A 14,653-nucleotide genomic window follows, 5' to 3' on the forward strand; every position below is an offset into this window, starting at 1 on the left:
AGAGTATTCCTAATGCATCTTCTGAGTTGGCCACTCAAAAGTTGATCAATAGACATTTCCCACCCAAAAGGTGTTTGATGAAATGCCTGAGACAACTCTCCTAGGCTTTTAGTATACTTTGCCAAAGACATTTGTTGTTAAAGATGCTAAGATAGCTAATAGACTTGTTAGTAATGATTGCTTTCATATTATTCAACCAAAGACATTTGATGTTTGAGATCTGTTAGCAAATGAGCATTCATCTAGACATAGAGCTTGCTTAGAATTGTGTCTAGGCTTAAGGTTGATAGTTTGATTGATCATTTGTCATCCTTAGTTCGATACTTGATCACCCAAGGTCTAATCCCTATGCCCATGAGTTCTCTTTTCCCTTAGTCAAGAAAGTATCATTATGTTATTGCTTTCTAGTATTAGTAGTAGTTTAAAACTCATCTAAATCATTGGTTGCACTTAGATTAAGTGAGTACTTGCATTCTCGGTGCTTTGATATCCCTCAGAACTGGTTCGACAATCTTTTATACTACAACATTTGTTTTAGGAGTCTTGAAAACTCCTAACATCACTCATCCTCTTATGATAATATAAGAAACGAACCTTCACATAGACATAGTAGCTCAAATGTGCAAAGCGGAGGTTTTGTTAAAGAAGAAATGCCAAGAAGCATTTATAGGGAAGAAGAAGATCAATCTACTACCAGGGCAGAGCTTTCTAAGAAAAATGTTGATGAACAATCAGAAAATGCTTCATGGAAGAGAGGTCATTCTCGAGATAACTCATTGGAGATGAGGCAGAGTGATTCCTTTGCTAAAGTAGGCAGAGCGAAGCAGCAGCCAATTAAAGATGATGTCAACGATAGCTCTTCAGAAGATGTTTAGCTCAAGAAACAGTCAAGCTTGACTTCATCGAGTTCACACACAAGCTATGTTTCTGATGACAATAACATCATCTTTGAGGATAAACGATTTCAGAGCACTGTTGAAGATACAGAGAGAAAGAGTCATGGTCATAATGTTGCTCCAGTCATGGTCACGGCTGATAAAAGTATATTATCAGTTTTTTTGTTTTATGTTGCCTTAGTAGATTATTTAAGGATTGGGTTTGAATTTATGAACCTTTATAAATATTTTATAAATGATTTTAAACATTTTTAAATGATTTATAATGTCAGTTTTAGCTTTTGGAAATTTAAAGTATTTATGAAAATGGTTATCTCTTAAAGATAAATTTAAATAATAATACCAAATTTGGGGTAAAAGCTAAAATTAAAATTCTCTCGGAAATCATAACATACATTTGTTTCTCCAAAAATTCTAAAGAAGGAAGTTCATGTCTAATTGCAGCTTCTAATGTTTATTCATTCCATATATTTAAATTTATTTTTTCAAAAGAAATTTTAATTCATACACTATTATGCGTTGTATTTAATTAGAAAACAGTTTATCCATAATTGTGTTTCAATTTACCGAAGTCCAACGCCAAATAAGACTTATTTACTATAATGTTATCAAAATTATATTAGAAAAAATTTACAAAAACAACATCTACACATTCTAAGAAAAGTTTTTATTTTGGTTTACCCCAGAAGGTATAGGTTTACCAGCCAAGTATAGAATGTCATATAATATTTATTTTTTTTAGAAAAAGCAAAATAACAAAAATTTGCTAAGTTTTATTGTGTTTTTATAATAAAATAAAAAGTAAAAATAAATTAAAAAATAGTACTAGCTGCAAAAAATGAGTTTTTTTTAAAAAACATTATGAATGCTGTCAATAAAATTACACTAAATCCTAAAGTCTAACCATTAAACCCTAAACCATTGGGTAAATCCTAAACTCTAAATCATAAACACTAAACAGTAAATCTTAAACACTAAATCCTAGATGCCGTCATTAAAACTCTAAATCTTAGCACTAAACCCTAGGATTTAGGATTTACCCTATAGTTTAGGGTTTACCCAAGGATTTAGAGTTTACTCAAAGATTTAGGGTTTACCCAAAGATTAAGGGTTTACTCATGGGTTTAAAATTTACCCAAAAATTTAAGGTTTAGTTTTTAGAGTTTAATGTTTAGGATTTAGGATTTATTGTTTTGATGACTGCGTTAACAATGGTTAAAAAAAATTGTACTATTTTTTATTTTTATTTTACTTTTTATTTTATTTTAAAAACATAATATAATTCGGCGAATTCTTATTATTTTGTTTCTTTTTTTTTCAACTAATGAATATGAGCTCCCAGACTTTTATTGGTCGGTGAATAAATAATTTTTCTAAGAAATATCAAAGTACAGATCAATAATTTTTCTATATTTAAATTATTGGTCACTAATAATAGTATTATTACATCACTTCCAATAAATATTAATATTATTTTATAATTTAATATTTTTACGATTTAATAATGCATAGACAAATTTTAAACGGTTTCACTTCTAAGACGGTTATCAATCATCGATTTTATAAAATTTACGTAAAACAATAATAATAAATGCAGGTGCATTATTGAACAAATTTTTTTGTTCTGATGTGTTTTTCTTATATGAAATTTTGATCCCTAAAATGTTTCAAATCTTATACAGAAGTAAAGTTTGCCAAACATAATAAAAGAAAAGTAATTCAAACTGTCTTCCTAATTTGACTGTGAAAGTCAGGTTACTCTTTTTCATTTCATATAATAGTAACTTATTTGAGATTAATATAAATAAAATTTTAAAATTTTAAAATGAGAAATAGAATTTTAAAACTAAATTTTCTCATTTATACAAAAGATTTACCATGAAAGTAAAAATAGTAAATTGCAATTGATCAAATAAACACAATTAATGTTAAATTAAGATGATAATTTACATGTGATAAAATGTGAAAAAAAATAAAAGTATATTATCCGCGCGTAGCGCGGAAAAATGATCTAGTTGGTTATAAAGCTATAGTGTCTCCGAGAATCGAGATGACACGCATGGAGTTTAAATGTGTGGTCGGATAGGTATCATCTCAGATGGAATGTAAGTTTGTGCAGCTTTGCTTAGAGAGTTAAATAAGGATCTTGTCGGCCTCGAGCTTCGATCTATCCCTTTCCTTCTTCTCCCCTGCCGCATTCTTTGGGTCAACACTTGAACCCTCACTTCACGTGTATCTCGCTCCACAACGCGTGTGTGTCTACAACCTATAACTATAAGTTTAGAAGTTTACAACCATGTCTATAAAAACGTAGATCCTGTTCCATATATGCCAGTCACGTTGGGAACTGGAACCCGGTCAACTGCCTAGCTAGTAGGAAGATACTATATTATATAGTACTACTTGCTTACCGGCCTTCTTATAACTTTCCTTCAAATGATAGCTATATTGATCATACAACCAGCTCATTCCAGCTCATGGACCACATCCATTCACGTGCCATGCAAATTGATGCATACATATCTATTTATAAACATACACAACGACATGTAATTGTTATACCATCTACCCATATAATTAGCTAAGCTCACAAATAGTCTCTCCTCATCGCCATGGCAGCTAACAACAAACTGATCCTCGTGTTACTCTCCCTACTTCCTCACATCATCTTTTCCTCGGTAGCAGCAAGAAAAGACTACAACACGAAGGCCTACGTGGACTCTTGGTGCCGAACAACCTTATACCAAAACCTGTGCGTCCGGTCGCTGTCTCGTTACGTGCGTTCAAGGGCTATGCAAAATCCACAGGACCTGGCCCGATTCGCACTAAAAGCAAGTCTCTACCGAGCCAAGTACACAAAGGCGTTCTTGTCAAAAGAGGTAACAAACCTGGAGACGCTAAGGCCTAAATACTATGCGTTGGTACACGACTGCTTGACCCAAATCAGAGACAGCGTTGACCAACTGAGCCTAGCAATAGCGGAGCTGAACAGAGTCAACAGGAGAGGCGGAAAGAGACAATTAGATCTGGACTGGCACATAAACAACCTGCAGACGTGGACAAGCACAGCTCTTACAGACGCCGAGACATGCGTGAGTCAGTTCCCGGGGCGGAGGATGAGCAAGTTGAAGGCAACAATTAAAGGGAAGGTGAAGAATGTGGAAGAAACCACAAGCAATGCCCTCGCCTTCATCGAGCACTACGCTGCTGCTAGGTACAGAGCCAGACGTCCATGACCGTTGCCTCCACCAGCTTGTGTTTTGATCATAAATGACATTCTTGCCTTAATTAATATGTTGTATATCACTTCTTGATCTCGTAATTAATCATACATAAAATTTAATCAATAACTAGATTTTTACCTGTTTATTTGAAAATAATTATATAAAATATGAACTATAATTTTATACATAATTTTTATATCTCAATCTTTCAAAATTTATGACATTTTAGAATTCATTTCTACTTGATTCAAATTGTATTGCTAAATTGTTGATGCATCAACCTTATTTATATGACTAGGATTAATAGGTTGAGAATTTTGCAGCCATACTTTTTAATTGCAAACTGCAACAATTAGTCTATTGACTTATTGCAGTCATAATAAATAAATAATTTTTAAAGGATACAAAACTTTTTAAAGAAATTGCTTAAAATATTCTAAGTTGGCTATCACTTTTCAAAAAATAAATTTAATTAAAATACTATAACATTTCGGTTTAGCGGTTATTGTTTAGGATTTAGTATTTAGTGGGTGGGTTGAGTTTATAAACTTCTATAAATATTTTACAATTTGTTCTTAAAATTTTATAAGTAATTTAGAAAATTTAATTTATTTTTACCATAAATTTAAGGTATTTATAAAAAAACTCAAGGGTAAAATTGAATATATATTTTTGTCAAACTTATGATAAAATTGAGATTCCACCAAAATTTTAAGAATAAAGGCTATAATAATTGAAATCACATTGGATTTTGAAATTTGAAGCTACATAATATTGAAAATCTTTGTGATGAACTTAAATCATCAATAAAATATATCAAATCACCAATTAATTTAATATTTTGAAATATTAAGATTTCCAAAACATACTTCCTTCAAAATAAAATAAAAATCAATAAAATGTAGCTCATAAAACAAGAATTAATCTGAGACATATGCTGGCTCTTTCAATAGTTAACAATAGAGAGATTAGTTAAAAAAAGTATGTTAGAACATAAAAATATCATATATATCAAAATAAAATTTAATATAAAATGGCTAACATAACAAGAAAATTAATATACAATTTATTGTAGATTTTTTTTTCTTTTTTTTATTGGTATATAATATGTTAATTTCAGTTCGAGTCTCTTTATTTTTTAATCTTCTACTAATTTACAAAAAAAAAATTCTTAAAAGAGTGGTTGGTAAGAGTAAACCATTTATTAAAACAAATATTGTTAAAAACAACTTATTTATTAGTTTCAAATTGTTTTTCACCAATCAAAAGAAATTAACGAATTTATTTACTCATTAAAATTAAAATTTTGATCAACATTATTATCTTTTATTTTAACACAAATTATTTTAGTCTGTTACATTCGTAACTTTCAAGTAACTAATCAAATATGATATAATAAAACAAATATAATATGAGTGTAATCTACAAAAAAAAACTATGGTCATTTAAGAAAACTATATAATGAAATTCTCCTAAATCTTTAATATGATCCAGGTTTTTTTTTCATTTTATTTTGTTAATGGGTTCATTCTTTTTCTTTTTCTTCCGGTTTAATTTTTTTTCTCAACTATATTATTTAGTTTAGTTTTTCTTCTAAATCTTATCCTTATTAAATAAAATATCAAACAAAAATTTATTAACACATTAATATAAGTTTTGCCCCTACTCAAAATATTTTCTAGATCTGCCGTTGCATCGATGTATTGTTGTGCCATGTCATTTTCAGCAGGGTGTGTGTCAAGGAAGGATGCTAAGCAGATGGATTATGCAATTAGGCATCCTGAGTTTAGATATAAAACATAGTTTCAGGGTCATAAATCAGAGGTACATTAAAACCATACAACGAGATTTCACTTATGAATAAGTGTGCTAGTTCTGCTACAAAATAAGTTTGCTTTCCGATCTCTTTCAGTTTGACTATCTCAGTATTTGGAAATAGAGGAGAAAATCAACAAAAATAAGATGTTGTCAACCATCAAATAGTGTCTTAGACCATTTTAATGATTTACTCTATTTTTTCTCTTTTAAATATAGTATACTCCAATGATACTATATTCTAAAATGAAAAATAGAGTTATTAACAATAAATAAATGAATTATTTTATATACAGCGTAAATTCATTTTTACTCTATTATAGAGTGAAAATAGAATATCATTGGAACAATTTTACTCTAAACTTTATTTTATAGTGAAAATAGAGTGGAATTGGAGATACTCTTACTCCAAACCCCATTGCCTCGCGATCAAACCCAAACCACATGTACCGATCGTAACCGCCAGCACCTTGTAAGTCCAACAGATGCGATCCCGACGATCCTCCCATTGGAAACGGACCCGATCGGAGTTATCATACTGGGCTTGCGATCAGTACACTGTAATCCCAACCGCCGTACGCTTCAGTGCACCATCGCTCAATACGCGGCCCGCCTTACACGACTCAGACTAAGCCGCCAACCCCATCGCTCGACACTTGGACAGCCAGACTAGAACCCGATCAGTCCTTCTCCACGAACTCGGTCTCTCTCGATCAGTTTCTCCCCCTTTTCTCTCGGTTCTTCTCTCTATATTTATCTTTATGTTCTATTTGTCTAGAAATCCGCGATCCCCCTTTCTGTCTGCGAAAATCAGATTAAGAGTGCTGTCGGACGGGTTCCTCTCCAAAACCGTCTCTTTCCATAACTGCTCCCGCGCATCCCATCTAGTCTATAACTGTCCTCGACAGTTTCTCATTAACTCCCAACTACTCTATAACCGCCTTAGCAGTTTATGGACTCGACCGTCCCTGTCGGTTAAGCATCCAATAACTGCTTTGGAACTGCTCTGGTAACCGTCTTGATAACTGCTCGGTAACCGCTTAGTAACTGCTTTTGCTATTTTACTTGGCGTATCAGAATGCACTTATCTCGGTATCCATTCCTGCCATAACGTATATCAGTCAGTCTCTACACTGACTAACTGATCTTGGAAGACAAGTCTAATCGCCTTGAAACCCGACCAACTTAGTCCGACAAGCTTAATTGCTATGTCCGGACTCTACAATATTGTCTGAACCCGATCATTACTATCCAGAAGACATGTCAAACTTGTCTGGCTCGTCTGATCAGTCCAACTAAATATGCATTTTTGGACTGATCCAACTCAGACTCCGAAACAAGGATGCTACACCAGGACCGCGGTCCATATGCAACAATGCCATCGAAATGTTATTTATGAGAATTGGCTAAAGTGTTAAAAAAAAATTAAAAAAAAATTGAGAATTGGCTAAAAAAAAATTAGAAAAAAAAATTGCAAATTACCACTCAAATGGGTTAACCTTGCTCTTTGAGAATTCAACTTTCGATGATGGCGAATTACTCATTCTCTGAAAAGAACAAATCTTGGAGAGGCAGCAGAAGAAAGTTGTGTTGATTTGAGAAAATTTCTAGGGTTGAGAAGGAGACAACGGAGCTAAAGTCTCTGGCGGCGAGTTTCTTCGTTTTTGAAACATGATGTTCCAGGTCTCAGATGTAGGACACAGAGACGTAGAGACTCCAAGCAGCAACAATGGTCAGGACAGCATCGGTATGATCGATCTCGTGATCTTAATTAAACTAAGAAAGACTGCAACTTTGAAGCTGAGGGAAAACTGTTTCTTTCTAATACAGGTTCAATGAACAAGAAGCATCCTTACGCAAGACCAGAAGCAGGCTTTTCATCAAATCATGGTGATAACCAGGACAACGACGGTCTCTCTCTCTCTCTCTCTCTCTCTCTCTCTTGTTTTTGTTAGCTCCGGTGAGATTTATTTCAATTTAAAAATAAAAGCATATATTCTCTGATACAGAGCTTCCAAGAAAGAGAAACTATCCAGAAACTGAAAAAGGTTCTTCATCAAGGCATTCTTGCATTGTTGCCGATGCCACCACAGCTTCGAGTCTACACACATATACACCGGTGGTGCGTTTTCGTTATTCTCATTAGCTAATTGAGTTGTTGCTTCTATAGGTAGACACATTTTAAAGTTTTTGTTAGTCATGAAACTTGACTGAGTCTTTTGCAGCTTGGTCTTGCAAAAGACTCAAACTTTTTATGTTCAAAAGTGATATGAAAATTTATCCAGAGTGACCAGTGTCTTCTAGGCATTAATCATTACTCATTTTGGTTTCCTTTGTTAGTCAACTTCAGTTTGAAGATGTGTGTTTTGTCGGGTTTATTTCAGTGTGGTCTGGGAGAAACTTTGCTGAAGTAAAACCATCTTTCATTATACTTTTGTTTGATTTGATTTGGATTATTTTTCCTACTTTTAACTTAGTCTACTTACCAGTTCATTTGATATGACTCGCGTTATTTTTGTGGTTACAGTTTCTTACACAAGATTTCACAAGCTTAGGTGGTCTTAAAGGGAAATGTAGTCCGAAACGGATAATATCGTCAATGGGGACACGATTCGTAACATTTACACTAGCACCTGTTGATGTCAGACATTGTAGACTGGTAAAGATTAGTCATACCAATTCTTGATTCAAAAGGGTCAGGTTTCTCTTTATTGGTTCTGACGCCTTGTTCGATTCTCTACAGCGTCTTCCAATGCAATTCTCGAGGGAGAATGGCATCAATAAGCCTGGCAAAATATATCTGTTGGGTAACGATGGTTCAAAGTGGCTGGCAAACCTTCTCCAGGAAAGCAGAGGAAGAATGACTGTGGGAGACGGCTGGAAATCATTTGTTAAAGCTAACGGCTTAAAGATCGGTGAATCCTACACACTGGAGTTGAATTGGGAAGACACAACTCCTGTTCTCAGTTTATGCCCTACAGATCATCATAGCGTTGGCATTAGAGCAGACGGAGAGTGTTCAGAAGCAAGCGAGAATGAGTCTCTTCCCATAAAACCTAGCAACGGAACCGAAGTTATCAAATATGACAACAGGAAAGATGAGAGCAGTTCATGGGAGAGAGAGAAGAATCATCTGCGATCGAGAGATTCAAGTTCAGCAAGCCAAAACCGATTCCTGACATTAACAATTACACCAGACAGTCTCAGACATGGTAGACTGGTAAATTCATCAATCAATTCTTGGTTAATAACATCGCATAACAGAAGGGTATTTTTCTTAAATTAGATTCTTCGTTTACATCTTTTGTAGCGTCTTCCATTGGAATTCATGACGGAAAATAGCATGAACAGGCCTGGGGATATAACTCTCTTGGGTAAAGATGGTGCAAAGTGGCTGGCAAGTCTTCTACTAGAAAGAAGGGGGCGAATGTGTTTGGGAAAGGGATGGAAAGACTTTGCTAAGGCAAACGGCTTAAAGACTGGTGACTCCATCACGCTGGAGTCAATATGGGAAGACTCAACTCCTGTGCTCAGGTTGCTCCACATAGAGTCAACAGATGATAGAAGGCAGCAAGGTGAGTGCTCAAAAGCAAGAGAGAAGGAGTCTGCTTTCACAGAACCTAGCAGTGGAAACAAGACCAGGAAACTAGAGAGCAACAGAGAAGAGAGCAGAATATACCCTCTTACAAGGCTAGATTCATCTTTAGTGAACCAAAACCGATTTGAGACATCAACAGTTTCACCTGAAATAGTTCGTTATGGTGCTCATGATTATCAAATTGGCGAAATTGTTGTTTTCAGAGATGAAAGAGATATGATGTTCCAAGTCTCAGATTTAGGACCTAGATTCTCTGAGATTCAAAACGTGCTATCTCCAAGCAGCAACAGTGATCAGGAAAACATTGGTAAGATCAGATTATATTTATCTTTCAAACACAAGTTAATGTGGAGAGTTGTTTTAGTTAAAGTTTTAAGAGTAATATGTTAACTGAAAGCTATAACTTAAGAACTGACAATTGAAGCTGTTTCTGGCAGACGTTATTGTGAATGGTAAACAGTTTTAGGGTTTTTCTGATACAGGTAGCATTTCAATAGTAAGAAAAGAAACAGGCTTTTCATTATATGATGGAGATGATCAGTACAACATTGGTATATCTATTTCTCCTCCATTTCATTGTAGTCCCATATCTGGATAATTCTAAGGCTAATTGCTTTGGTGGGGTGTTTCTACAGAGCTTCCAAGAAAGAAGAAGGCGAAGAAGAACAACCCGGGAACAGAAGCAGATTCTTCACCAGAACGCTCTTGTTTTGTAGCCCATGTCACAGCTTCTAATCTACACACGGATGCACCGGTGATTATTATTCAGTTTACTTTACTCCTTCATTAACTTAAATCTCATGCTGAAGTTTATGCATACTGATAGCTAATTGAACTGTTCTTCTAGTGGTAGGCATTTCAGTTTTGATTTGTCATGAAACGTCAAACTAGAAAAACTAGCTTGGTCACATGAGGAAATGCTTAAAATGCCTGAACCCCTTTTCCATGCTGATTTGCAAATCGGTCTCTCAAGTGAACAGTTTCTCCCAGGATGGTATTTTGGTTTGATAGACTAGTTCAGCAACAATTTAATTGTTACATCTTATATAACTATATGCATTTTGTCAGTTTACTTCAGTTTCATTAATAGTTTGGAAGTAAATTTTCTGTAAGTAAACCAAAATTCCTTTTGATGTTGTTTTGTTTGTTTGTTTTGGTTTATTTCCCCCTCTTAACGTGTTTCATCTAGAAGCCTAACTAGAGTGTGTCATTGTATTGAGGGATTTTGATCTTAACCCTTATGTTGATCAGTCTTGAATGACTTTATCTGACCCTTGTCTTAAACTGCTGGTATATGCAGCATCTTCCACAAGATTTTACAAGCTCAAATAGTCGGACACAGATAGTTTCATCATATTTGTCAAGCGAGAAACAATTAGCAACATTCACACTTGCACCTGTTGATGTCAGGAATTGTAGACTGGTAAGATCGTCATAACAACTTCTGATTCAGAGGGCTAGTTTTTCTCTAGTCTATTCTTGTCGGTTTTGACGCTTGTTCAAACCTCTACAGCGTCTTCCAATGCAATTCACAAGGGAGAATGGCATAAACAAGCCTGGGAAGATATATCTGTTAGGTAAAGACGGTTCAAAGTGGCTGGCAAATCTTCTCCTGGAAAGCAGAGGAAGAATGACTTTGGGCGACGGTTGGAAAAGTTTTGTTAAAGCAAACGGTTTAAAGACAGGTGAATCCTTCACGCTCAAGTTGAATTGGGAAGACGCAACTCCTGTTCTCAGTTTGTGCCCTCCGGAGTGCAGCATTGACAGTAGAGAAGGAGGTGAATGTTCAGAAACAATCGAGAAAGAGCCTCTTCCCATAGTCCTTAGCTGCGAAAAAGAGATCAGCAAAGATGATGAAAACAGGAAAAAGGAGAGCAGCTCATGGGAGAGAGAGACAAATCTTCTGATATGGAGAGATTCAACTGTACTAAGCCAAAACCGATGTCTGACACTAACAATCACACCTGACAGTCTCAAACATGGTAGACTGGTGAGTTCATCAATCATTTCTTGTTGGTTTTACTGCATAACGAAATGGCATGCTTTAGTTCTCTGTTCAAATCTTTTTCTAGCGTCTTCCATTGGAATTTATGACGGATAACAGCATGAACAAGCCTGGAGAAATAACTCTACTGGGTAAAGATGGTGTTAAGTGGCTGGTTAGTCTTCTTCTGGAAAAAAGAGGTAGAATGAGCTTGGGAAAAGGGTGGAAAGATTTTGCTAAAGCAAATGGCTTAAAGACAGGTGACTCCATTACGTTGGAGTCAATTTGGGAAAACGCAACTCCGGTGCTCAGTTTGCTCCGTGTGGAGTCTAGCAATGATATCGAGGTTTCAAAACAGTCGGGATCTAGCAGCGGAAACAAGACCAGGAAAGCAGAGAACAGGAGAGAAGGGAGTAGTTCATGGGAGTTGGAGAAAAGAAGATATTCATCTTCAGCATTCCAAAACCGAATCGTGATATTAACACTTACACCTGAAGGTGTCAGAGACTGTAAACTGGTAAGCCCATCAAACGAGACTCTAGCTTTAGAGGTGGGGTAGTTAGTTTCTGTCTTCAATTCTAATTGGTATATTATTAACATATCTCACAGCAACTTCCGAGTCAATTCATGAGGACTAATGGCATCATGAACCCTGGAAAGATAACTCTGTTGGGTAGAAGTGGGATGAAGTGGTTTGCATATTTATTGTCAAAAGATGGAACAATCGCTTTGGAGAATGGATGGAAAGGTTTCTGTGAGGCTAATGGGGTGATGGTAGGAGAGTCTTTCGTTTTGGAACTCATTCCCACACAAGACGCAGACCAAGTTTTCAAGTTCTACTCCAACTACGGATACCATATACATAAATGTTAATTAGTAAGCTTTTATTCAAAATGTTTCTATGGATATCATCACAGACAGATTCTAAATATATCATTTAACAGGTAGCTTTCTAGCAATGTCCTTTAACCTGTTGCACCTTATGTCACACATGAGATTTACAAAATTCTTGATCGAGGCTAACGCTGGTAATTAAAAGAAAACTATTGTTAAGAAAACTGAAAACCCAAATTTAACCAAAAGGTCCAAAACCAAACCAAGCCATAAAAAGTTTTATAGCTACAGGAACTATAGGGTAATGTGTTTCAAAACCATCCAAACTAAATGTGTCATAACAATATCGACTCTTTGAAATATGTCGAATTCATCATTTGGGGTGTAATTAGATCTACTCAAAATGTTTTGGGGCCCAATCGAATTTGTAAAAGTTGAATGTGAACCCGCCCAATCCTGAATCCGATTAATAAAAGTGACCCGACTGTTAGCCTATTTGATTTTTTTTTGTGTGAAAATATCATATGTTCCAAAAGCAAATCTTCTTCTTCTTCTGCGTTGTTCAACAAAAAAGAAGCAAATCTATTTTTTCCTTCGATTATCTCATACATCAGCAACAAATTAGTAGACCATGTGGCAGAGAACTAAAGTTTTAATAATCTCATAACTCAGCAAAGGAATAATCTAAATCTTGTATTCAATGGATAGAAACTGCGGACACTCAGGGCCACGCAACCGACTTCGTCGCTAGATTCTTCAGCCATGCCGGTCTCATGTCCTTCATCTCCGCCGTACCTGAATCTCAATCTCTCGTAACTTTAAAAAATTCGACCGGGCACCAAAACATTTTAAGTAGATCTGATTACACCCCAAATGATGAATTCCACATATTTTCAGGAGTTGATGTTGTCCGACATTTTAATAGTTTGGATGGTTTTGAATAGGGAAACTTTAAAATTTGCACTTTAAAATTTGGAGTTCTATTGCTAACACTTAAAATAAACTTCTTTCAATAACATATTAAACATCGAAACTAACTTAGTTATTGTAGAAGTCAAAATTGTGACCGATTACTGTTCATTAGCAGGTAAAACAGGTAACATGACGGTTTACTTTTAAAAAAAAATAATTTTAATTAATAAAAACAAATAAAATAAAATATAAATTCAATATAAATTCTACAAATTGATACAAATTCAGAAAACATAAAATAAAATTCATAAAAAAGATATGAATTCAAAAATTTATAACAAAAATAAAAAGAAATTGTAAAAATCGACTAAAATTAAGAAAAATAATAAAAACAAAAATAAAAAATAAAAATAATTCAAAAAATAAAAATAAAAATGAAAATAATAAATTGTATAAATCGATAAAAAATAGAAAAAATAGGAAATTTATAAGAATCTGGAAACAAATAAAAAATTGAAAATGAAAAGTACTTGAAACTGAACCTCTTTGTTTGTTAGGTAGGCATTTGAGCGTTTGGGTGTCCGGGTTCGGATCCTAGAGATTTGAACTCAACAATGCACTTGAAAATATAAACTTTTTCCAACTTCATGGTTTTTGCCAATTTTTGCCACATGGTTTTATTTTTCCATATTTTTTTTTCTTAATTTTTAATCAATTTTAACAATTTATTTTTATTTTTATTATTATTTTTTGAATTTATACATATTTTTTATATTTATTAATTATCAGTTTTGGATCCTTCGGATCCTAAAGATTTGGACCCAACAAGGCATTTGAAAATTTTCGGTTCGGGTTCGACATGAGGTGATATGATTAAATTTGCCACCATCACCTCATGTCAAACCCGAACCGAATATTTCAAATGCCTTGTTGAGTCCAAATCTCTAGGATCCGAAGGATCCGAACCCAGACACCCAAACGCTTAAATGCCTACCTAACAAACAAAGAAGTTCAGTTTCAAGTACTTTTCATTTTCAATTTTTTATTTTTTTCAGATTTTTATAAATTACCTTTTTTTTTCTATTTTTATCGATTTATACAATTTATTATTTTCATTTTTATTTTTTGATTTTTTTTTTGATTTTTGTTTTTATTATTTTTCTTAATTTTAGTCGATTTTTACAATTTCTTTTTATTTTTGTCATAAATTTTTGAATTTATAATATTTTTTTTTCTTGTTTTTTTCTGAATTTGTATCAATTTTTAGAATTTATATTGAATTTTATTTGTTTTTATTAATTAAAAAAAAAAACCGTCACATCACCGGTTTTACCTTCTAATGAACAGTAACCGATTACAATTTTGACGTATGCAACAAGTAAGTTAGTTT

At 34.0% G+C, this 14,653-nt stretch overlaps 2 protein-coding genes across 2 annotated transcripts; both read left to right on the forward strand.

Moving 5' to 3' along the window:
• The first annotated feature begins 3,477 nt into the window (after positions 1-3,477).
• On the forward strand, positions 3,478-4,251 carry LOC106333332 (21 kDa protein-like). Its single transcript, XM_013771790.1, has one exon. The coding sequence runs from the start codon at positions 3,509-3,511 to the stop codon at positions 4,130-4,132; it is 624 nt and encodes a 207-aa protein (XP_013627244.1). The 5' UTR covers positions 3,478-3,508; the 3' UTR covers positions 4,133-4,251.
• A 3,140-nt stretch (positions 4,252-7,391) lies between these two features.
• LOC106334718 (B3 domain-containing protein REM-like 1) lies at positions 7,392-12,484 on the forward strand. The gene is made up of 12 exons (XM_013773056.1): positions 7,392-7,682; positions 7,766-7,846; positions 7,945-8,057; positions 8,463-8,594; positions 8,679-9,155; positions 9,246-9,840; positions 10,016-10,084; positions 10,169-10,287; positions 10,834-10,956; positions 11,047-11,523; positions 11,606-12,034; positions 12,127-12,484. The coding sequence occupies exons 1-12, from the start codon at positions 7,607-7,609 to the stop codon at positions 12,388-12,390; spliced, it is 2,955 nt and encodes a 984-aa protein (XP_013628510.1). The 5' UTR covers positions 7,392-7,606; the 3' UTR covers positions 12,391-12,484.
• Positions 12,485-14,653: the final 2,169 nt, after the last annotated feature.

The sequence above is a fragment of the Brassica oleracea genome, chromosome C3, assembly GCF_000695525.1.
Source record: "Brassica oleracea var. oleracea cultivar TO1000 chromosome C3, BOL, whole genome shotgun sequence".
NCBI lineage: Eukaryota > Viridiplantae > Streptophyta > Magnoliopsida > Brassicales > Brassicaceae > Brassica > Brassica oleracea.

What these genes read in the sequence shown, in the direction of transcription:
- LOC106333332 (XM_013771790.1), top strand. Translation starts at nt 3,509, where the DNA reads ATGGCAGCTAACAACAAACTGATCCTCGTGTTACTCTCCCTACTTCCT.
- LOC106334718 (XM_013773056.1), top strand. Translation starts at nt 7,607, where the DNA reads ATGATGTTCCAGGTCTCAGATGTAGGACACAGAGACGTAGAGACTCCA. An exon ending in TACACACATATACACCGGTG is followed by an intron (nt 8,058 to 8,462) that starts GTGCGTTTTCGT and finishes TTGTGGTTACAG; the next exon opens with TTTCTTACACAAGATTTCAC. An exon ending in AGATGATCAGTACAACATTG is followed by an intron (nt 10,085 to 10,168) that starts GTATATCTATTT and finishes GTGTTTCTACAG; the next exon opens with AGCTTCCAAGAAAGAAGAAG.